This window comes from Mya arenaria, chromosome 14 (genome assembly GCF_026914265.1).
Source record: "Mya arenaria isolate MELC-2E11 chromosome 14, ASM2691426v1".
Classification (NCBI taxonomy): Eukaryota; Metazoa; Mollusca; class Bivalvia; order Myida; family Myidae; genus Mya; species Mya arenaria.
In genome coordinates, this window is record NC_069135.1 from 45655741 (window position 1) to 45681003 (window position 25263).

The window sequence follows — 25263 nt, forward strand, 5'->3', positions numbered from 1 at the left end:
CCCGTGTATCTATGCTTTACACCAAGCACGTAAGAGAACCAAGGGGTCTCTTCGAAAAAGAGCTATGGTATCCCACCCAGACTTCCTTGTATCCCACCACTGGATCTTCCGCGTGCTGTCCCTTCAGCAAAAACAAAGGAACCCTGTTGGAAATAAGTGCTTGCACTTTCATGGGTTATCCTTGACCACAAGGTCTAAATAAATACATACATACATAATGGACTGCCCTGCATTTTTTTAAATTTATCTCCCTTGAAACTCAACTCTGCCCATATCTTTCCACATTATGATGTTTTCCAAATTTTGTAAAATAATCCTACAACCATTTACCTTCTACCAGCACATTGTATTACATTTTCTGACTTTCATAGAAAATGGGCGTATGGGGAGCATCAATCGCTTCCAGCAATATTTTTGGCTACAGGTCTTTTTTGATTTTAGCTAGTCAAAAAATAACATAAAATCCATACAGTACACAAGTCATAATAATCTTTGGAAGAGGCAAACCTGCCAACAATAATTTTATGTAAGGTCAGACACATAGAAATAAGATTTTAATGAAGTAGCATCCTTATTGATTCAAGTGAAAAATTGTGTAGTTCTGTTATAGGCTTACTAGCATAATCAAAATGATTTTCCAACACCTTTCTATTTTGTTTGTAGATCTATATTTTCACACTGATACACCATGAGAGGTTCAAGATGTTTAAGCCTGTCTTGGAATCCTATGTCACAGACACATTCTCTGCTCTCCTTGTACACGAGTAAGTAGTCACATGATCTTTTGATTTCCCAAAACTGTACTTTGTTGACGTCCCATTGATTTCATGAGTTTTGTGTTTTTTCTCTCCATTATCGGTTAAAGATTGTTGCATTACAGCAGTATATTTTGGTAAATTGTTGATATGAATGAATTTTTTGCAGACCTCTGTGTCGATGTTTTAAAGATCTGATAGAAGATGCCTGCAAGCTCCCAAGTAAACAAAACTTGCAACTTATACAGAGTTTTGAGGTACAACACCAAATTATAATTGTGGAATAATAACTACTTCTTTCTATGTAGGGGAATAGTGGGGACTTTGATTTTTGGTCCAGTCAATCCCGGTAATATTTTAGCCCTGCTGGGGGGGGGGGGGGTTACAATTGACTTGGGCATAATAGTGCTAAAGCATCAATCAAAGAGCAAGTTACACACTAATATGACAACAATTCAGAAATTATATTAAATAAACTGATTTGGGCCATCTGTTAATGAACAACTTCCCCCTAACTAGCCTATTGAAGGTCCTCCTCTATGATATTTTACTATGATATATACTTTATATATGACACTCACTGACACCTGTCTAACATGGTGGAGGCCATATCTCTGATCCCATGAAGAAATACTGGCACACTGTTACCGCCACTACCCACCATTAACTTCCTTCACACATATCTGGTGCTGGATACCAACAACATGGTCACAAAACATAAAATTTAGGGCATTTCATGGTTTTCCCTTACTCAACTTCTGCCCAATGACCCTAAGAAAGCTGTGGAAATGGAAATATCTAATCACATCAAGGTTTTGTTAAACATGTTATCTGCGTGTTTTGCACTTTTATTTATAATGTTTGTTACAAAATCTATGGTAGCATCTTAACAAAAGGTATCCATACCTTTAGATTTTCAATCCACTCTGACATTGGATCTTATAATGAAGTTTATTTTATCATCTTTTCATATCAATGTGGGCCTGCATGAACAACAAACATGTAAAAACGTTGAAGATTGATATTTAAATTTGAGAGTGTGTTTAGAAATGTTTTAAAAAAGAAGAAGATTTCTTTGAAAAATGAAATATGGAGTTTTATCAGTAAAATAACAACAAAATAAGGAGTGAAAATATCAACTTTCAGAACTTCTTTTAAAATCCATTGCAGTAACTTTCCCTTTATCAAAACAGAACACTTTACTTTTGCAACAGAAAATGATTGCAAACAAAATATTTGAAATTTAAAGAAATGTTACAGAAGTTTAAATAAAGATATACTCGGAAATTGACAACTTACCGGTACCGTTTATTAGAAAAATGGTTATCCTGTTTTGTTTTTATCTTGAAGCTGAATATTCGAACATTTGCTTTCATACCAAACAAGTTACAGACAAAAACAACTGTTTGAACATAAAAAGAATGTTATATCATCGTTCAAATGTATTTTGAACTGTTTTTTGTTGTAATACATAATACTAACTTCCCAGAAAATTCACACAACAATTTACAGATTTAATGATTATTTTTACCCCACCCATGCCTCAAAATTTGTCAACAAACTAGCGTGGTCCTCATTATTACCTGGAAATCGACCTGTCTTCAAGCAAAACAGACTGGTCTCTGACTGTAAGATGGCTGAATATCCATGTATCATGAAACACACTATTTAACTAAGAAAAATGTTTTATATCCAATGATTATCCGCACACATTTGACCTTTCAAATTTTCATTCAATAAATGGCGACATAGTAATTAGGTTATGTATTCATACCACGCTTAAAATAAAAATGTTTTTGGAACATGGAAGCACTCATAAAACTTCATTGATAACTGTTCATAAAATCTTTGCACTAGAAAACGAGCGAATTATAAACTATAAAACATAATATCAGAGAACTCTTTCTCAACAAACCAGAAAAAGAAAATTGACAGCTATAATTTTGTATGGGTAACGGCATAAATAACACCCTTTTCAAAAAGGGGGTAATTCAGAAAATAAATTCAAATTCTATAAAAGTCGGAAAATAAGCATAAAAGAAACAGAAAATTTGTTTAATCAGTTTAAGATCATATTTTATTTTACTCTTGATCATAGAAAATCTATATTTTCACTTATAGCTTTGCCACTCGTGAAAACATGTTTTTCTATGACACTCGTAAAATAAAATAGGATCTTACATTGAAATAATCAGATATCCTCTATTGCTTTCATGCATTTCGATGAAATATGGAGTTTTATCAGTGAAATCAATTTGATATTTTCAATGCCAAAATAAGGAGTGAAAATATCATTTTTCAATACTAATTTTAAAATCCATTGTAGTTACTTCCCCTTGATCAGAACAAAACACTTCACTTTGAACCAAAAAATGTTGCCCCAAAAAATTAATTTGAAATTAAAAAAAAAAAGTAACATAAGTTTATAAAGGTTTATTTGGAAATAAGCAACATACCGTTATTAGAAAAATTGTAATCCTGTTTTTCAAATGTTTTTTTGAACTTTGAAGCTGAATGTTCTAACAGTTGCTGTCATATCAAACAAATTACAACCAAAAACAACTGCTCGAACATAAAAGGAATGTTATATCATCATTCAAATATATTTTGTAACTGTTTGTCCTTGTTATACGTTATACATACTTCCCTGGACTTCCCTGAATCAGATAGATGACTGAATATCCATGTATCATAAAACACACTCTTATACTAAGAAAAATGTTTTATATCCAATGATAATCCGTTCACTATTTTGCTAAAATGTTCGACCTTTCAAATTTTCATTCAATACATTGCGGCATAGTAATTAGGTTATGTATCTATGCCCTGTTTAATATAAATGTGCTTTCATTATTTTTTGGAACATAAATGCACTAATTAAACTTCATTGATTTATATTCATAAAATCTTTGCACTAAAAAACAAGCAAATAATAAACTATTAGAATGAATATCAGAGAACTTTTTCTCAGCAAACCGTAAAAAGAAAATTGACAGCTACATCATCAGCTATAATTTTGCTTAAGGGGTGTCCAACAGTTAGCGGCGTTTATAACTATCTTTTCTAAAATGAAGATAATTAAAAAATAAATTAAAATATTAATGAAACTCCAAAAATAAGCATAACAGAAACAGAAAATTAGTTGATTTCAGTGTAAGATCATATTTTAAGACACTCGTGAAATAAAACACGATCTTACACTGAAATATACAAATAACCTCTATATCCTACTTTAGAAAAAGCAACATGGTCACATCAACAAGACATCCATCTCCTTTATTTAGCTAATATCGGCAGCCATTTTGGCTGATCAGGTGACCAGATATTATAGTAAAATGTCCACAAAGTCCAATATGTACTAAAGCTTATCACTTCCAAGGGCACATTACTCAGAAGAATGGGGCGTGGCTGACTAAAAATGCCAGAAACTACTGCACATCAGGATAATAATGTGTATCTTGTTCTAAAACTGCTGAATTGATCAACTTCTAAGTATTGGAAAACCCTTTGTACACTCTGGAGGTCACATATTCCACCAAACCTTCATAGCACTTGGTCAAAAAGCGAATCTTCACCATATTTTCGTGCTTTCCAAGGATCACTTTCACACTAACAGTATAGACTTAAGTGAAGTTAGGAGCGTTAAATGGCTCATGAAAGGTAAATCTTTGTTTCATTAAAATTAGTGCAGTGTATTTGTACTTTTTCTTCCAGGTAATGGATTTCATCTTCCACTTCATTGTAAGATCAAGGAAATTACAGGAGAAGAAGTGAGTATGTTTGTTATTACATGGAAAATCTTGAAATTGTCACTCACATTGATATATACATATACAATATGGAAATCAAGGCTTCCAGAAAACAAGATGAATGGTGTAATGTGTAAATTCTTGTTACGAAATATTTGTACCCTCTTAAGGTACTGCCAACTCATTTTGTTTTATAAATTATGTGTTGTTTCTATGACAGCAAGTTCTCAAGTGGGTCACAGGATGCCAAACTCTTTAGGGACAATCTACATGACTTCTTTGTTGCCATAGGAAACCTGCTTGCTTTGTCGCACAATTCAATACAGTGCTACCAGGTAAATAATGTAAAACCATTTTCTAAGACTTTGAAAGATGATTTTCTTTGTGATTCATTTAAAGGTTTGCATGGAAAGTGTGTTTTGTGTGACTGGCTAAATGTTTTGTGTGTGCAGCTCAACATTCTGAGTCATCTGCACCTGATGTACGATCCACTGCTTGAGGTGCTCGGGGATGGAGAGCTAGCAGGCCTGATAAACCTTGCCCTTCAACACATGCCCCCTGTCAATGCCCTCCCGGACGAAATCACCAAGGTGAAGCTAGAACTGCTCCGCAGAACTGTGGCCACCAGGCTGTTCTCATGTGATGGTGAGACATTATTAATTAACACCCACTCTTACTGAGTGCTTATTGACTGTCATCCATTAAAGTTATCAGATGACTGGTTGTTGGAATCATGTGTCTGGAGCCAGGGTTAGCCTATTTCTGGGCTGGCATTGTTATGTAGAAATAAAGTGCATACGATCCTATATGGAACAAAGCATATGGTTTAGGGTATTTGGTATTTTTGGTTATTTTAAAGCATGCTGCAGTGGTTAGAACTGTCCTAACATATGGGCTCTATATGTTGCCTGCGTAGCCTCAATAAATATGTGCATTTAATTTACCGTAAATGACTGGGTATTAGACGCACTTTTTTCCCTCAGATTTTGATGCAAAAAAATGCCTGCGTATAATACCCAGTAACAATTTTTTGAACTTTTTTTTCTGATGTCAATTTCTAGCCGAGAGTTTGTTTAGATTTATGTAGAAAGGGATGTTACTCGCGTCATATTGATCGAGTATATACGGGTTAAAACGGCACTTGAAGATCGGGATACGGTATATCGTAAGACGTTTATAATTTCAACAAAAATATTTTTCGATTAAAGTTACGATAATTCACCTAAGAGTTCGTACACTCTTAATATTTGGACACCCATAATTATTTCCCAAATACATCAATCATAACTTTCATAGTTACCAAGTTTCACAGACAAAGATTATTGATTTTTATCTTTACAATGCCTGGCTAGATTACCTAACGGTATACACCACTGTGACAATTTAATTAGTTACTACCCATCCTAAACGATGTATTGCCTGTTGAAAAGGAAGTGTGATATATTTATTTGAGGATTAAACAAACAACAAGGGCAATCAAGGGATTAAGAAAACATCGACATGGCATGTTTGTAAAACGATCTGCCAATAAGCTTTCAAACTTGTACCACACTTATAGACCATATGAAGCAATAATCGTACATTAATCCTGCATAGCAATGTCCATGCTCTCCACGAGATCCTCGTGGGTATAACTGTAAGTTATGTGACGTCACACAGTGTGACTCTTTGATCTGAAGCAGATAGAATGTGTTTATTCAGTTCAGTGCATGTATAAAATGGTGTTTTAATTAACTTCATGAAGGATTTACACTTATAGGCGTAATAAATAAGTTTATGACCATTGATTACTACGGATAAATTAATAAGTGGTAAAAACCAAACATGAAGAAAAAAGGCAGGTTAAACAAACATGTAAATAAAATGTAAAAATGATAATTTTCTATGTATTTGGAGAGCGACAAAAAATAATTAATTTATGGTGTCCGAACTCTTGTGAATTACGGTATTCAATATTATTTTGAATAATAAATTGAATTAAACAATAATCAAACTTACATATAAAAAACAAAGTTGGGCACTGTCAAAATATTTTTTGCATAACATAACTTTTCATTCTCGACAGTATGGTTGTATGGTTTTAAAGATAACCATCGCCATTTTCACGAAAAAACATTTTTTTGTCACTGTCAACAAACATGGTGGCTGAAAATGCCGGACGATTTTGACATTTTTTCTATGCGTCTTTTAACCAAAAACATAGATTAAAAGTTTTTTTCTCGGATTTTTCACAGATTTTTTTCCCTGCGTCTAATACCCCCTATCGTCTTATACCCAGTCATTTACGGTACATTAAAAGGAACTGTAATGGCACTGTTTTTAAGCATTTCAACAGTCTCTGAGTGTGTTGGTGGGTCTGTGTGTGATATATGGTGTGATTGTTTTATAGTCTCGGAGTATGTTGGTGGGTCTGAGTGTGATATATGGTGTGATTGTTTTAGAGTCTAGGAGTGTGTTGGTGGGTCTGTGTATGATATATGGTGTGATTGTTTTATAGTCTCGGAGTATGTTGGTGGGTCTGTGTGTGATATATGGTGTGATTGTTTCAGAGTCTAGGAGTATGTTGGTGGGTCTGTGTGTGATATATGATGTGATTGTTTTATAGTCTCAGAGTATGTTGGTGGGTCTGAGTGTGATACATGGTGTGATTGTTTCAGAGTCTAGGAGTGGGGTTGGTTGTTCTGTGTGTGATATATGGTGTGATTGTTTCAGAGTCTCAGAGTGTGTTGGTGGGTCTGAGTGTGATATATGGTGTGATTGTTTTAGAGTATCAGAGTGTGTTGGTGGGTCTGAGTGTGATATATGGTGTGATTGTTTTTTCGGAGTATGTTGGTGGGTCTGAGTGTGATATATGGTGTGATTGTTTCAGAGTCTAGGAGTGGTGTTGGTGGGTCTGTGTATGATATATGGTGTGATTGTTTCAGAGTCTAGGAGTGGTGTTGGTGGGTCTGTGTATGATATATGGTGTGATTGTTTCAGAGTCTAGGAGTGGTGTTGGTGGGTCTGTGTGTGATATATGGTGTGATTGTTTCAGAGTCTTCGAGTGGTGTTGGTGGGTCTGTGTGTGATATATGGTGTGATTGTTTCAGAGTCTAGGAGTGTGTTGGTGGGTCTGTGTGTGATATATGGTGTGATTATTTCAGAGTCTTCGAGTGGTGTTGGTGGGTCTGTGTGTGATATATGGTGTGATTGTTTCAGAGTCTAGGAGTGGTGTTGGTGGGTCTGTGTGTGATATATGGTGTGATTGTTTCAGAGTCTAGGAGTGTGTTGGTGGGTCTGTGTGTGATATATGGTGTGATTGTTTCAGAGTCTTCGAGTGGTGTTGGTGGGTCTGTGTGTGATATATGGTGTGATTGTTTCAGAGTCTAGGAGTGGTGTTGGTGGGTCTGTGTGTGATATATGGTGTGATTGTTTCAGAGTCTAGGAGTGTGTTGGTGGGTCTGTATATGATATATGGTGTGATTATTTTAGATTCTAGGAGTTTGTTGGTGGGTTTGTGTATGGTATATGGTGTGATTGTTTCAGAGTCTCGGAGTGTGTTGGTGGGTCTGTATATGATATATGGTGTGATTATTTTAGATTCTAGGAGTTTGTTGGTGGGTTTGTGTATGGTATATGGTGTGATTATTTCAGAGTCTCAGAGTTTGTTGGTGGGTCTGTGTGTGATATATGGTGTGATTGTTTTATAGTCTCGGAGTATGTTGGTGGGTCTGTGTGTGATATATGGTGTGATTGTTTCAGAGTCTAGGAGTGGTGTTGGTGGGTCTGTGTGTGATATATGGTGTGATTGTTTCAGAGTCTAGGAGTGGTGTTGGTGGGTCTGAGTGTGATATATGGTGTGATTGTTTCAGAGTCTAGGAGTGTGTTGGTGGGTCTGTATATGATATATGGTGTGATTATTTTAGATTCTAGGAGTTTGTTGGTGGGTTTGTGTATGGTATATGGTGTGATTGTTTCAGAGTCTCGGAGTGTGTTGGTGGGTCTGTATATGATATATGGTGTGATTATTTTAGATTCTAGGAGTTTGTTGGTGGGTTTGTGTATGGTATATGGTGTGATTATTTCAGAGTCTCAGAGTGTGTTGGTGGGTCTGTGTATGATATATGGTGTGATTGTTTCAGAGTCTAGGAATGTGTTGGTGGGTCTGTGTATGGTAGAGGTACAGAGCTGCTTGCAGGTAAAGCACCAGACCTGTCTTGCCATCCAGCTCCTCTCAGACGTTATGGACCATATCTTCTCCCTACACCAGGTAACTAGTCTCATGGATTTAAGAACCCTTATACTGTAACGTTCTCCAGAATGGACCAACAACAGCACTGACATATTTCAGTGACCATGCATTGGACTCATGTGGTGTTCTAAAACACCGATGAGAGATAATAAGTGTTTTTATATATTCCACTTGATTATTAATATTCCTTTCAACAATTCCGATCATCACATTTCATTGCTATTTTTTCTCTTTCTAAATGACCTTTGAATCACACTTGAGTAACACTTCAAGAGCATCCATCACATACAGTGACAGGTCTTGTTTTATAAGCTTTCAATAATTAAATTTATAGGGGATATTATGACAGGACGCTTTTCTGATGATCTGTTTCCTGTCTTTGTGGGTGTATAAACATCTATAGGTCTCCACTGCTATGCATTCTTGATACATGTTTACACACTAGAGACATGATACAGGTCATCAGAAAAGTGTCCTATCATAATATTCCTTTTGTTATATGTCTACTTTGATTATTTCCATGTTAAGATGGTCCGCTTTAAATATTATCCAAATAAAATGTACTTTTTATGAGCAATTTCCTGGAATTTCCATTGTTCCGGGATTTAAGTTTGGCACATAGAACAACCAAATTTTTGGCCCTTGAATGAGCCGAATTGGCATTTTGGGATACGTTGAACTTGTGTCACTCATAACTTGTAGTTTATAGTCATACACTCTTTAGATCTTTTAGAAAAATAAAAAGTGTAATTATGTCTCCCCCTATTCAAGGGAAGACATAGGGATTTAACCATGTCTGTCAGTGCGTCTATGCGTCACTCTTAGTTTTCACTCAAAAACTATTGGGAACACTTGGTCCTAAGAACTTCATAATTGGTATGCAGGTTGGTAATGACAAGTACATGACCCCAATGAATTTTGAGAACTGCGAGTCAAAGGTTGTTATAAGGTGACCTTGAGGTGAACATTTTTTTCCGCTTAATAAATAAAGAACACTTGCACCCAGGAACTTCATACTTTGTATGCCAGTTGGTCATGACTAGTAGATGATCCATTCTGATTTGAGGTCAAGGTCATGGTGACCTTGAGCTGAAAGGATATGGTGACTTTGTGCTGAAAAATAGTTTCCGATCATAACTGAAGAGTGCTTGGATGCAGGGCTTCTAAAAACCGGCAATTTGCCAATCTGGACCGATTTTGACTAATCCAGACCGATTTCAGTTTCAAAAAGTGTCAGTCCAAAATGTTCTCATTTTTTTTATAATTTCGATCCAAAACGACTAAAGTCAGTAAAAATTGTAGAAATTGTAATACACAAACATTCGTGGGTCATTCGCACATTCAAAACCACCCCCAATATAAGTGTCCTAGTTACCATCAGACCAATGCGACCAGCTGCTTTTTCCGCTCCGCTGAACACTCGATCTGTTAAGTTGCAGACGCTTGCAATCGGTCCAATCACATGTAGTGGTAGGTTACAGAAGACACAATTAAACATATTATAAGTTAATTATGTGCTTGCAGCTATCCTGATTAGATGTTAAAATAAATCCATATTTTCACATAGCAATCCGCTATGTCGTCGATCATTACATGATGTATCCGTTTATTCATTATTTTTAAATTTAAACTGCAATAATTAAAGTAGCATTGCTGGTTAAGATTGTTTTTTAGCTCGACTATTCTACATACTAAATTAATGAAGTTAGATAACAATTATTTGAATATAATGCAAATAATAGGCCTTTATTATTTGACTTAGAAATTCTGGTTAAGGTTTTGTGTTTAAGCACACATAGGTTAATATCTCAGCAGTTACTTGATGGATTGCATTAAGACTTTATACAATGGTACTCAACTATCCAACCTACTAAATTAACCAAGTTAGATAACTTTAGTTTGCATTTAATGCAAATAATTGCCCTTTATTATTTGACTTAGAAATTCTGGTTAAGGTTTTGCATGTAACCACTTTTAAGTCAATACCTCAGCGAATACATCATGTATTGCATTGAAACTTTACACAAAGGCTCCCATCTATTTAACCTTCTTATTTAATCAAGTAAGATAACTCGCATTGAGACTTTATACAATGGTATTCAACCACCCAACTTAATTGAATAACCAAGTTAGATAACTGTATTTTGCAAATAATGGCCCTTTATTATTAGACTTAGAAATTCTCGTTAAAATTTTGCATGGAACCATATTTATGTTAATGTCTCAGCACACCATGTATTGCATTGAAATCTAATCTAACAGTGATCCATGCATGTTTCGCCAAAACGTTTTAATCCTTACATTGAAAAGCGGCGGAATAGTCGAGCGCGCTGTCTCTTTGACAGCTCTTGTTAAGATAAATACAATTGTCATTGTTAATCCGCGAAAGCATTAAAATTCCAAATTAATTAACCTAGTCCTATGGATATCAACAGCGACACACTTGATTAACTACATAGTCTGAAAGCTGAGTGCGCGGCTTATGTCATTTAATACACTGTAATGAAAAATTTGTTGTTGATTTCAAACTTATAGCTAGAAGCCCCGATTATTAATCGAGATACATAATATGATTATTCAAGATTATCAGTTGAATGTTGACCAACTGTAGTAGCATTAAGCAAATAAATCATAATACTGTTTCACTTTTTGTCGTCTGCTTCCCGCCGGCCGCAGTTTCCGATCCGAAGCGGCAGCGTTTCTTGTTAGAAACACCGCAGAACTCGATAAGAATCTCATTTGAAATTAAGTTTGTATCAATTTCTATCTAATTCGGCTATAATGGTTCTAGAGCTCGCTTACGAATTACCACATCGCAAAAAAATTTGACAGAATACACATCGCGAAAATGTGTGACATTTCTATACAATCGGACTTTTGAACTGGTCTCTTTTCTTGGAGGGGGGGGGGGATTTTTTTTATTATTTTTTTTGCGGGGGTGTGTGGGGGGGGGGGTGTTGCGCCGGGTCCGGATCGATTGAGGTTCCAAACATTTAGAAGCCCTGCTTGGATGGGCTTAGGAATTTCATAAAATACAAACTTTGGTAACATTTTCCAAGAATGATATCACTATTGCATATGAGTCAATCGGCCAAACTTTAAGGTCTTTGTTTGTTTGTCTCCAGTCCAAAACAACAAATTTCATGGCCATCATAGATAATTTCTCACTTATGACAACACATTCAGGAAGAGAAGCCCTTATTAAAAAAGCAATCTTTAGTTAAGTTGTGAAACACTTGGTTTTGATGCAATTTGATTGTGAATCAACAAATTAATGGCCATTTCTTTTGTAATTATAATTTATTGAAATATGAAATTCGGATACAGATATATCATTTGAAATTGAAGCTTCAATATTAACCTCTTCAGAAATTACCATTTATTGTTGACCACTCAAGATAATTTATATCATGTGTTTCACATACATTTCAGTGATGTTGTTGAAAATGCCTTCTAATGTTTCTCTGCTATAATAACACACTAAACCATTGCACATACAGTGGGAAGCAGGATCCTTCCGCCTTTTCGCCTTTTCGTTTGTCTCTCCTTTTGTAAAAATTATTAACTTGATGGCTCCCAAGAAAGGTGGATCCTTATGGGGTGATTTGTGCAGAATCTATGTTGATAAGGTACTGGTTTATACCTCGAGACTGGTGTCCTCACTCATTGCTGAGCATGTGTTTATTATGTTGATCCATTAAGACCATGTGCAAACTCCCTGGTTGAACTGCTTGGTAAAGGTCAGATTGTAGATGGAGTATTCACTAGTTGTAAACTCCTCAACAGTAAGGTTTGTGACATATTTTACACTTATGGGCAAAATGCAAGATGCAACCAGTCGCAGTCAATGTCACAATTATTTGTACCTCCTACCTGAGGTTTGTCCTTTCATCATTGATGGATACCAATGAAACTTGGGAGGCATGTTAACAGCTAAAAGCAATGGCCAAAACCAAAATTGCCACTGTGTTGAGTCCAAGTCAAGGTCATAATATCACATGATTACTAGGTTTCCTGTCTGCTCCATATCATGTACAGCCATTTAATAGGTGGTTATTTAGGGCAATTAAAAGTCATAATCACGTTTTACTTATTAAGGTAATGTGCAGGCCCATGCAGGCTCAAGGTCAAACTCACAATACAAATCCCAGGGTTATAGCTTTGTATTTCATATTCCATATCTCTTGCATCCATTGTTAAACTTCTGGTTCTTCTGTTTTATGCTTCATTTATAAAGGCAACATGCAGAACAATCCTGGGTCAACTCATTTTTTTTTTATTTTCACATTATTGAGCATTGAATATATATAGCCCTGAATTCATATAACTGGGTTTTCCCATGCCGGTACAAATAAAAGGTGAATTTCGAGCGATTTATGTTACATACCAATGACTCCATTGTTTCTGAAGTATCATGTGTACCTTAAAACAGTATCATTTTGTTTGTACCAGAGGAATAGCTTTGGAAAACCAGAATATCTATAATTCCGGGCTTAAACTATTGGCTGTCTTGTTATACATGCCTGGGAAGATATAGCTTAAACTTGGATTGCATATTTACTAACCAAGAGAACATGATCAACACCCTATTTTCATGGCTCTGCAGAATTAGCTACAATGTTGTTAATTACTTACTTTTCTTAGCACAAACATAACAATGCAATTGTACCAGACACTTTGAAAAGGGTGAGAGTGGTAAAGGTTCCCCCTTTCACCCAAGAGGTTAAGGGTTTCGATACCCCACCAGGAATGCTTGCTCATTGCATTTCAAAATAAAAACCAGTACCTGTAACGGACTTAAGTGTTAGAAGATATAAAATTTGTTTTCATTTGAAGCTTTATTCCATTAATGGCTATTTGGTGTTCGCACATTATTTGTGTGCAAAATACAATACAGGATATACCCCATTTACAGAACTCAATATAATATAGCGTAATTCTGAGAGTTTATACAATTATTTATTTTCCTAGAGAGTAATTTGTCGGTGTACATAATTTGGTTCAGTCGGATGTCTGTTTTCCATTGCTTGCTGATCCCTCTGCACATGCACACGTGAAATCACTATGATTGACAGCTAAGGGTGCCGTTGTCCTGAGCTTACCTCATGAACCAGAATTTGAGATAGATGTGTAAACTGCTCTCAAATTGTGATGTCAATTATTCAGAAAACAATTAAGATATCAATGTGACAATTTTCAAATACGAATCAAGCATGTTTCTTCCTTTATTAGTACTTTATAGTACACTACCAATCAAGCAAATTCAGTTTAAATATTTATGCGACAATGTTCAAATAAAAACCAAGCATTTACCATTTTTCCTTTAACATGCCCATAATAACCAATAAAGCATTATTGGCATTTCGACCAATTTACGACCAATAAAGAAAATTCAGTACCAAAAAATGCGAATTTGTTGTTCATCTTAATGCAGTCATCCCAGTAAAGTTCTGTACTATGCAAACATACCAAGATAATGCTCTCGAAATATCAACAATTTGTTGAATTTCAAATGAAAATTACCATAAGATTTATGTTCTGGTGGTTTTCCATTTTTTTTATTCGAAACATCAATCCATCTCATTTGCTCTGACAATTTAGGGAATACCCCACGAACACTGCAGTTTAACTTTCCAACATTTTAGCAATCTACAGAAAATGGTCCAAGCTTTCTCGGCCTGCGGCCTTCCTGCGCTTGCTATATTTTCTGAAGATTACCAAAACAAACATACAATGAGCATTAATTGGATAATATGGCATTTCTGGTATTTGTGTGCTGGTGAGTTTATCTTGTGCTTTTATGCTTTTCTTTTATAGAGCTTCCATTCCAATCGCCTCATTGATGTTGGGGTATGTTACTCAAATTTTACTTTAACCCATTGCATGCTATAAACTGTTCTGCTTTTGTGTCACTTTTTAGCTCGACTAATCGAAGACTAAGGAGAGCTATACTACACACCCAAGCGTTGGCGTCACTACTTGGTTAAAGTTTTGCATGTAAGCACCTTTAGGTCTTTATCTCAGCAAATGCATCATGTATTACATTGAAACTTAAGATATGTATTCCCACTCTCCAACCTTCTTAATTAATCAAGTTGGATAACACTTATTTAAATATAATGCAAATTATTGGCCTTTATTATTTGACTTAGAAATTCTGGTTACGGTTTTGCATATAAGCACACATAGATTAATATCTCAGAGGTTAATATCTCAGCAACTACTTGATGTATTGCATTGAGGGTTTATACAATGGTACTCAACCAATCAATCTACTTATTAACCAAGTAAGAAAACTCTATTTTGCCTTAAATTCAAATAATGGCCCTTTTTATTCGAAATAGAAATTCTGGTTAAGGTTTTGCCACATTGTAACCACATTTATGTTAATATCTCAGCAAATACAACATGTATTACATTGAAACTTTAGACAAGGACTCCCAGCCATTCAACTTAAATTAATCAAGTTAGATAACTCTATCTTGCATGTAATATAAATTTTTCCCCTTTATTATTCGACCTTGGTCAAGGTTTTGCATGTAAGCACATATAGGTTAATATCTCACAAACTACTTGATTTATTGATTTGAGACGTAATACAGTGATCCATACATGTTTCGCCAAAACTATTCAATTCTTACAATGAAATGTGGCCGAATAGTCGAGCGCCTTGTCTCTGTGACAACTCTTGTTATTCTCTCTGCAATATAGAGCATAGATATCTGGTATGTATTTACAAAAGTTTGTAGGTACTTCAGTTATTTATTTGTTTATCATCACATTATTCACTCGACCCGCTACCAATCATTGTTGAGTTTGTTGTCTTTGTCATTTATTAAACAATAATTCAACAAACATGTATACTCAAACAAAATGCAACATGTTGGTAACGTGTAGTTTTATCTGGGTCCCGATGACGTCAGATTAAAGGTGTTTAAATGTAATGTGTATAATAAATATCAAATATTCAATTTATGCTTACATAAACAATTAAATAATTGCAATAATATTTTGTCTATCTAAAAGCAATTGTCATTTTTATATGGTAAAATGATCTCAAATAACTAATATAGTAATGTGTATAATATAGAGTGTTTGTATGTGTTTATTATGTGTAGAATGTATGCATGTGTGTGTGTATACTGCAGGAGGTAAAGATAGAGGAGGACATTCAAAGCCTCGTTGAGTCGATGTTCGATGTGATAATGAACACCATTCTTCAGCTCAGCACGCAGCCACATGCCATGGTATGTTCTTCGCAGTTAACATTCTGTAAACCATAATGAAATTTCAATATTTCAATAATTTTTTTAATTTTTTTAGCTTGTATGTTTTTTGTAGATTTCTTTAAAGATATTGCCATTACCTTGTAATTGTCATCATCATTGCACAAAATCTTCGATTTTGGCCATAACTCCAAACTCTATTCAAGATATTCAAATTAGGTTTGACACAGTGTATAAAGGAGACTGTATGCATCCGGATATTGCGAGGTGATTTCAATGGCCGATACATTTACGCTTTACTCAACTTTCGAAAAAGGTATAACTGTTTATCTTTTCATAACAATAACATGCTACTCATCCAGTAGACATTATACAACAGTAAAAGAAGCGTGTTGTATAAGTTATTTTGCATTGTTAACGTTAAACGAAGCAATAAATAAGCCATTTCTCACCGACAAGAGGGCACATTTTTCACGACCTCATTTTGAAACTTGCAAAGAAATGTAGTTAAAATCATTTATGATTACTTTTTATGCGTTAAACATTAGGTTATGAATTTGCACGTTCACACATTCAAAGTTTTTTTTGTCATGAATTAGTTTTGCAACATGAACGTTCATACTAAATTACACACATATGTATCGTACTGTATCATATATTGAAATAACACAACAAATCATTTGTATGATTATAGTGAACTTTATGTACCCTTTATTGCGAATTTTTCTGCGTGATTTCGAATATTAAAATAATTAGGTTGCGTTCTCAGTTGGTTTTATATCAGCTAAACTGAATAATAATGACCCGTGTCAGTGTTTTCTAACAATAGATCAGTCTTGCGCCCATCGTATTGGGTCAATGTCAGTGTTGAGATTGTTGGTGGTCCTTCGTTATTCCATAAATCAACATCGCCATACTGTTTGCTTTGTCTTCCTATGTTAATCCTCTTACCATCTACACACAATTTAAATGTCTTCAATTGGCAAGTATCATCTTCATGGATTAACTTTATCTTACGTTTAAACACACCGGGACAACTCTCTTTTATTTCTTTAGGAAGATATTATTCTTCAAGAAACTGTCTGGATGGCACTGCAAAGTTAACGTTAGATTCTTCAGGTTTAAACGCACCCTTTCTGTCTTGTTCCTAATTTTTCCATCCAGACATGAACCTGAGAAATTTCCCCTTAAAAAGTCTAAGCGCTATCCGCAAAAATCGCTTCACATCATCAGAATAACGCATATCTCGAGTGCTGGAAATCCATTCAACAACATCAACAAACAGTTAATACGCAAATTTTATTAGACAATGGCAACTTTCTCTCCGCATAAAGGGTTGTGAATTTGACATACATTTCAATTTAATTTTCTGATTTAAGATAATCTAACACAGATGGAATGTTCTGGATTATATCTTGAATTGTTTCAATGTCTGTTTCCTCAAAGGTATCAACCTTAATCACGAAACATGGTTCTGTTTGAACTGCAGTTGATGTTTCCATCAGGAACATGCCTTCAAAATTAACCCTCAAATCATAGTTGATTTCGATTTCGCTGATTTGTTCAATTGCCCTATGTACATCCTTAACAGGGGTTGTTGCTTTGGGGATCTCTTTCAATGGAGAAAGGTGTTCAAGTTTCGAAATTTTTACAGTTTTTGTCTCATTATTTATTATTTATGGTTTATGACTAAAATAGTGCATACACGAGATGAATTCATTCTTTAAAATATTATTTACGTATAGTTAACTTACTGTTGTCCAGAGTTAAACCATTAAAATGTGCTTAAACTAAAACTCCCGTGTAAACATCGTGTATTGGCCATTGAAATCACCTCGCAATATCCGGATGCATAAAGTGTCCTTTATACACTGTGTTTGAGGGTCCTTGACCTAAGCATTCCTCAGTTATTGATTGGAAGCAATTTTTCAGCTCAAGGTCATAACAACCTTGACCTCTGACCTAATGACCTCAAAATCTAGGTTTCCACTGCTGGTCATTACCAACCTGCCTACCAAGTTTGAGGTTACTGGGTAATAGTGTTCTTTAGTAATCTATCAGAAACTATGGGGATGAAGAAATAGAGCGAGCAGACAATATAAAAATAGAATTTGCCTTTAGTGTTGAAACTGGATTTGGTGAATTCAAACATTTTCTCTCTTATATAATTACTACTATGAACAAAATGTTGAAAAAATTCTCCCCTCTGAGTGCAATTCTAAACTGAAGCAATTATGTTGTTAAAAGGTAATACCCTTGTGAAGAACTTATCCAAAATAATTTTGTGGGATTTGATACATCATTGATTCTCATGAAAGTATTAGTTTTTGGAATACATGTTTAAGTATTCCAAAATATGCCCATGTTTAAGTCTGATTTTTAGCCCATCTGTTCTTTAAAGAACAAAAGTTGAGGTATTGTGAAAGGGTGTTGTCATTGTTGGCAAAAACTTATCTTTGGTCATAACTCAAAAAACATGAAAGTCAAAGGTAGTTAAAAGAATCTTTGTATGCATGTTGCTAGAGACAATACACACACCAGGTTTAATAATTGTTCAGATGATCCTTTTTATGCCCCCGAAGGTGGGCATATTAAAATCGCACCGTCAGTCCGTCTGTCCCTCCGTCCGTCCGTCCGTCCGGCTCTGTAACTTTCCCTTGTATGGACAGATTTTAAAATAACTTGCCACATGTGTTCCACATACCAAGACGACGTGTCGCGTGCAAGACCCGTGTCCCTACTTCAAAGGTCAAGGTCACACTTAGTGTTTATTCACAATGGAGTGCTGCATATAAGGACATAGAGTATAGGTTGTCGTGTCCGGGCTGTAACTTTCCCTTGTATGGACAGATTTTAAAATAACTTGCCACATGTGTTCCACATACCAAGACGACGTGTCGCGTGCAAAACCCGTGTCCCCACCTCAAAGGTCAAGGTCACACTTAGTGTTTATTCACAATGGAGTGCTGCATATAAGGACATAGAGTATAGGTTGTCGTGTCAGGGCTGTTACTTTCCCTTGTATGGACAGATTTTAAAATAACTTGCCACATGTGTTCCACATACGAAGACGACGTGTCGTGTGCAAGACCCATGTCCCTACCTCTAAGGTGAAAGATACACTAAGTGTTTATTCACAAGGGTATTCTGAATATAAGGACATAACAGTGTAGGTTGTCAAGTATGGGTGGTATTTTTTTATGTTCAGAGGCATTTTAAAATAACTTGCCATATGTATTTGACACGTAAAGGCAAGATAAACTTTTCATGTACTGACCTTGTTCGTAGGTCAATGTCACATTCGGGGGCATTCGTCACATACTGTGACAGCTCTTGTTTGACTGTTAAATAACAGAAAAGTGTTGGCTCCCTTGTTTTCTAGAATTTAGCGAAATAATAGAAGTGGAAGAATAAAAATATTTTGTTTGCAATTGCCGAAAAAAAGTGAAGTTAATCCGATTAACAAAGCATCTGTTTGGTGTGACCTTATAATCATTATAATCTAAAAAATACAGTTTTTGTCACTGTCTGCAATGCCTGTTTAAATTTATGAAACTTATATGTTACATATCACTTACTCTATGAAATTACTGATGATCAGCTTTTGTTTGCTTCTTTGTATCCATATAAAGAAGGTTGCTTAGATATTTTGTTAATGAAGGTAGACCTGCTCAGATGTCACATATGAACACTCAGCATTTGTTTGTGTTAAGATAGACCTGCTCAGATGTCACAAATGAACACTCAGCATTTGTTTATGTTAAGATAGACCTGCTCAGATGTCACATATGAACACTCAGCATTTGTTTATGTTAAGATAGACCTGCTCAGATGTCCCATTTGAACACTCAGCATTTGTTTGTGTTAAGATAGACCTGCTCAGATGTCACAAATGAACACTCAGCATTTGTCGATGTTAAGATAGACCTGCTCAGATGTCACATATGAACACTCAGCATTTGTTTATGTTAAGATAGACCTGCTCAAATGTCACATATGAACACTCAACATTTGTTTATGTTAAGATAGACCTGCTCAGATGTCACATATGAACACACAGCATTTGTTTATGTTAAGATAGACCTGCTCAGATGTCACATATGAACACTCAACATTTGTTTATGTTAAGATAGACCTGCTCAGATGTCACAAATGAACACTCAGCATTTGTTTATGTTAAGATAGACCTGCTCAGATGTCACATATGAACACTCAGCATTTGTTTATGTTAAGATAGACCTGCTCAGATGTCCCATTTGAACACTCAGCATTTGTTTGTGTTAAGATAGACCTGCTCAGATGTCACATATGAACACTCAGCATTTGTTGATGTTAAGATAGACCTGCTCAGATGTCACATATGAACACTCAGCATTTGTTTATGTTAAGATAGACCTGCTCAGATGTCACATATGAACACACAGCATTTGTTGATGTTAAGATAGACCTGCTCAAATGTCACATATGAACACACAGCATTTGTTTATGTTAAGATAGACCTGCTCAGATGTCCCATTTGAACACTCAGCATTTGTTTGTGTTAAGATAGACCTGCTCAGATGTCACAAATACATGCTAATCATTTGTTGATGTTAAGATAGTCCTGGTCAAATGTCACATATGAACACTAAGCATTTGTTAATGTTAAGATAATCCTGGTCAAATGTCACATATGAACACTAAGCATTTGTTAATGTTAAGATAAACCTGCTCAGACGTCACGTTTTAATGCTAAGTGTTCATATTGTAGAAACCCCGCTCAAAAGCCAAATATTAATACTAAGGATTTTGTTAACGAAGATAGACCTGCTCAGATGTCACCTATGAAGGTAAATTGTTTGTTGATGTTAAGATAGATCTGCTCAAATGTTATAGGTTATCTCTAAGTTTTTAAATGTACATTTTATATAAGAACCCCTCAAATGTCACAGATGAACATAATGTGTAAGTTACTGTAGATAGACCTGCTCTAATGTCACAGATGAACATAATGTGTAAGTTACTGTAGATAGACCTGCTCTAATGTCACAGATGAACATAATGTGTAAGTTACTGTAGATAGACCTGCTCTAATATCACAGATGAACATAATGTGTAAGTTACTGTAGATAGACCTGCTCTAATGTCACAGATGAACATAATGTGTAAGTTACTGTAGATAGACCTGCTCTAATGTCACAGATGAACATAATGTGTAAGTTACTGTAGATAGACCTGCTCTAATGTCACAGATGAACATAATGTGTAAGTTACTGTAGATAGACCTGCTCTAATGTCACAGATGAACATAATGTGTAAGTTACTGTAGATAGACCTGCTCTAATGTCACAGATGAATGCTCAATGTTTATTAATAATGTACTGAACCTCTCATAAGACTGTACTCCTGGAGTTTTGCTGGCAGTGATGTGGAGGGCAGTGTCTCTGGCTAGAAATGTGATTACCATGATACTTGTTTCTGATTTAAACATCAACTATAGTCTTCACAGAATATCATTTTCATGTATCAACAGACAGCTTGTTCACTCGGGTAAGATCTTGTACTGTTTTTGCCTTCAGTGTTGTCACTTTCAATGTAGCATGTAGGTATTTGTAGTTCTTGAATTGCTTATCTCAGTCACTCAAGAAACATGTGGCTGTCAAGGTGTAACTAAACCATGATCACAGTGGAGTGTCTACAAGGAATGACAGGACAATAAGTAAATGGCGCTTTACCTGGCTCTGAAGGATCACCATGCAGAAATTGGTCAAACAGCCCAGTAGACAACGGTCCCGGAACAAAGGGGGCAAGTTTGCTCACCAGGGAGCAGGTATTTTATGGACTGAGAGATTTACATGAGGACCAGCCACACGAGGGGGATGTCTGCCTTCCAGTATGTATGCACTCAGTGACCTGATCAGCTTCACCCTTCACCTGTTACCTACTTCGCATTGAACCAGAAATGCCGGATCTCTCATTGCCCTTCCTGTCTGATTTCAAACTATAATTTTGACATACGTAAATATAATCCTAAGTTTGAAAATACAGTAAAACTGCGGTTGTTCAAACAGGCGTTCGTTCAAGAACCGGCGGTTCCTTGAGGTCGGAGCTTGGTCCCAAACATTTTTCTTCTATTTCATATAAAATATACTGACGCTGCATCGAAACCTATATAAGTCAAGGAGTCGAGCACTATAGTTGGTTCCAAATACACAAATCATGCACAAAACCATGCATTTGGCTCCCTTGAGGTCATAATTTCACTCTTTATCTCGTGTGTTCCAAAATAAACAAACAAATGCTAGGTGGTTTCGCAAGTTGTAAAAATTGCAATGACAGTTAAAAGGAAATTTGATAGGGAGTAAAAAACTGTTTATCACTGTTAAGGCATGACCGATGATAGTTGATAAGGGTATTTGAGAAGTTAATTATGAGTTTGAACAGTTTCCCGAGACAGACAAGACGCCAATCATCAATCCTTGATTTTGCAAAACTTAAATCTAAATAATGTCATAATATGTACTGACATATTTAAATGTTGCTTGTTTAGAAAATGTGCTTCTTGTAAAAATAAACAATGCTTTTTATTCATTTACAGTTGTTTTTCTTTTACCTATACAACAGCCTTTGAACATATGAGCGTTTTCCACAACGCAACACATAATCGGTGTCGAAGTAAAAAGTCGGTTTGATGACTTTAAACTTAAAATATTATGAAAGATACTTGATAACAGACTGGAAAATTGAAACTCAGGCCGTTCCAAACATCGGTTCCCTCGAGGTTTTGGCTTGGACCCCGGCATCCTCGAGCAATCACAGTTTTACTGTACCTAGAATATCACAATTATACTCCTCCCAGACTTTGATCACTGATACTGTTTTGGCATGTAGCATGCTTCGTAATTGCTCTGTACCTAGATGTTATTTTAGTTATTTTTTTATTGTCACCTTTGGCCTGTGAGTAAGTACTTAAGCTTAAGGTTGTGGGGAAAAAGTAATATTTATGCAGTTATATATATATTTACTGCTGTACTACTGTATACTTCTTACACTCAGAAAGAGTTTAATTTTAATAAAAATTATCATAACTTTTTTTTTTAATTAAACAATTTTTCACATTAATATTTAGAAAAAAAGTGTAGGTCAAGAGATATTGCCTTTGAATTATCTTAAAAAGTCCATACTGTAATGTTTTTGTTAAAAGTGCATGCGCTAAAAGACTTTTTGTGGGTCCATTTCCTGATTCTGAAACATGAAGAAGGCTTAGCTTAACTATTAACTCAAACAAACAGTTTGTTCTGTTATAAAGCAATCGGGTGGCAACATTATAGAGCACCTGCTCAGGCTGCTGAACATCATAATTGAGGTTCCAAACTTTCAGAATCCCTGCAATAAGGTTTGGGTTTACTTATAGACCCAACCTTATTGCAGGGCTTCTAAAAGTATGAAACCTCAACCAGTCCCGCCCTGCCAACATCAAATCAAATTCTGCAGCATTTCTACCAAGGATCACTGCGATTGTTATTAATTGCGACCAGCGAAAAGCGGTCAGACGACAAAAAGGGAAACAGTGTTATAATTTATTTGCATAATGCTACTACAGTGGATCAACATTCAACTGAAAAACTTTAATTAACAGTTATATATCTATATGACTATTCAGGCCTTATATAAGTTTGATATCGGCATGAATTTTTCATCACATTTTCTTAAAATGACGTAAGCGGCGCTTCTCCGCTTTCAGACTTTGCAGTTAATCAAGTGTGTCGCTGTTGATATTAGAGCATGACTAGGTTAATTAATTTGGAATTTTAATGCTTTCGTTGATTAACAATGACTATTTCTTTAATAATATAGTGATAATGGATTTTCGTAGCAGAAGTGTGATGATTGTTTCCACAGAAAAAGACAGTGAATCTGAAATCACTTTGATGTATTATAAATAAAAACAGCAAAGTCAATAAATACAGACAATAATTGCCCTCAAGGCTCTTGCACCCTAGCTACAATAAGATGTCCCTTGGTAGTTAAGGATGTGGTATGACACTGTTTGAATATTTCAATTTCTGTTTTTGCTATTGACTTAGCCATTTTGGACAGAAATTAATAAAACAACAACATTTTTCTAACCAATTTTGTAGTCATATTCAGTAACTACAAAATCAGTCCAGACCAGCAAATTGCCTTTTTTAGAAGTCCTACCTTATTGTAAACAATAAGAGGAAACGTGATATGTGATGCATTAACAGTCTGGCAGTAAAAAAGCAACAACTATGTGTTTTATGTGCTATCAATATTCACCAAGGAATAAATTTGAGTCTGATTGGAATTTAAAAGAATTTAAAAGTTAAAATTCATGTGCAGAAAAACCATAATCCTATCATGCATATTTATTAAATTATCTCCCCTGTACCATTTTTTTCATAGTTGGTGTTTTTTTAGGGCATATTTTGGAAAATACTGATGGGATTCTTTCAGGGTGCCCTGATTGCATGCCTGCTAGAGCTGTTGCGCCTTATGGAGAATGAACACTATGAGGCCCTGCTGCACATTCTTCACCGTGGCCAAGATCTTAGAGACTTCCTCATGCACATTCTGGGGGTGTTCAGGGTGCTTGTCAACCCAGATATCTTTCCTAAGGACTGGGCTGTGATGAGGATGGTTACAAATCAGTAAGTAGTTGGTGTTTGAACGAGATATTGTTATAGCAGTTTCGAGTAGGGTCCCTTAAACAACAAGAGTGTTAATTTTTAGCTCAACCATTTGAAAAATAAGGAGGCTTTTCTTCTCGCCCTGGCTTCAGCATCTGTTTAAAGCTTAATGGGCAAGTTGGCATTTCCACTTTTCAATTGACTTGATACTCATTTTTGTCATGGAACTGGTGTCTGCTATTGTGTTTGGCAGCAGTTCCAGTGGAAGATGTTGCTAAAACTTTAACCATTACTTGGAAATTGTTTTATACATGTTCATATGCTACCAATGTCTATACACTTTATGTACAGCAAGCCCATAGTTATTTTGATCTACTACAAGCATTAGCATTCACTTGCGATGCTCTTGCATTATGCTGTGGAGCAGCTTGTATAGTCAGTGATTTACTTGTAAGCTCAATGCTTACAGAATTATACCAAAATTTGCTAAATCTTGAACACTAACATTTATGAGGGGTATTTTTAACCTTCAGTGAGAGCATTTTTAACAATGCTCAGATGCTGGATGTAAATAAAACTTTTAATTAAAGAACTGAAAGTGCAGAGAGACTGGTGGAATGGTAAAGTTGGTGTTGAGACTGATTATGATGATGCAAAGAATTGAGGAGGTGA

General features: G+C 35.4%; 1 protein-coding gene across 6 annotated transcripts in view; it reads left to right on the plus strand.

Moving 5' to 3' along the window:
* The window catches only part of LOC128216947 (dedicator of cytokinesis protein 3-like), a 186104-nt gene that overhangs the window by 80917 nt on the left and 79924 nt on the right, over positions 1 to 25263 (plus strand). For 5 of the 6 annotated variants that reach the window (XM_052923696.1, XM_052923698.1, XM_052923697.1 and 2 more), the window contains 9 exons: positions 664 to 764; positions 925 to 1012; positions 4470 to 4525; positions 4725 to 4839; positions 4957 to 5149; positions 8626 to 8753; positions 14553 to 14585; positions 15884 to 15982; positions 24419 to 24612. In XM_052923696.1, coding sequence (XP_052779656.1) covers positions 664 to 764; positions 925 to 1012; positions 4470 to 4525; positions 4725 to 4839; positions 4957 to 5149; positions 8626 to 8753; positions 14553 to 14585; positions 15884 to 15982; positions 24419 to 24612 — 1007 coding nt within the window. The remainder of the gene's footprint in view (positions 1 to 663; positions 765 to 924; positions 1013 to 4469; positions 4526 to 4724; positions 4840 to 4956; positions 5150 to 8625; positions 8754 to 14552; positions 14586 to 15883; positions 15983 to 24418; positions 24613 to 25263) is intronic. The other variant, XM_052923699.1, reaches the window with a different exon arrangement.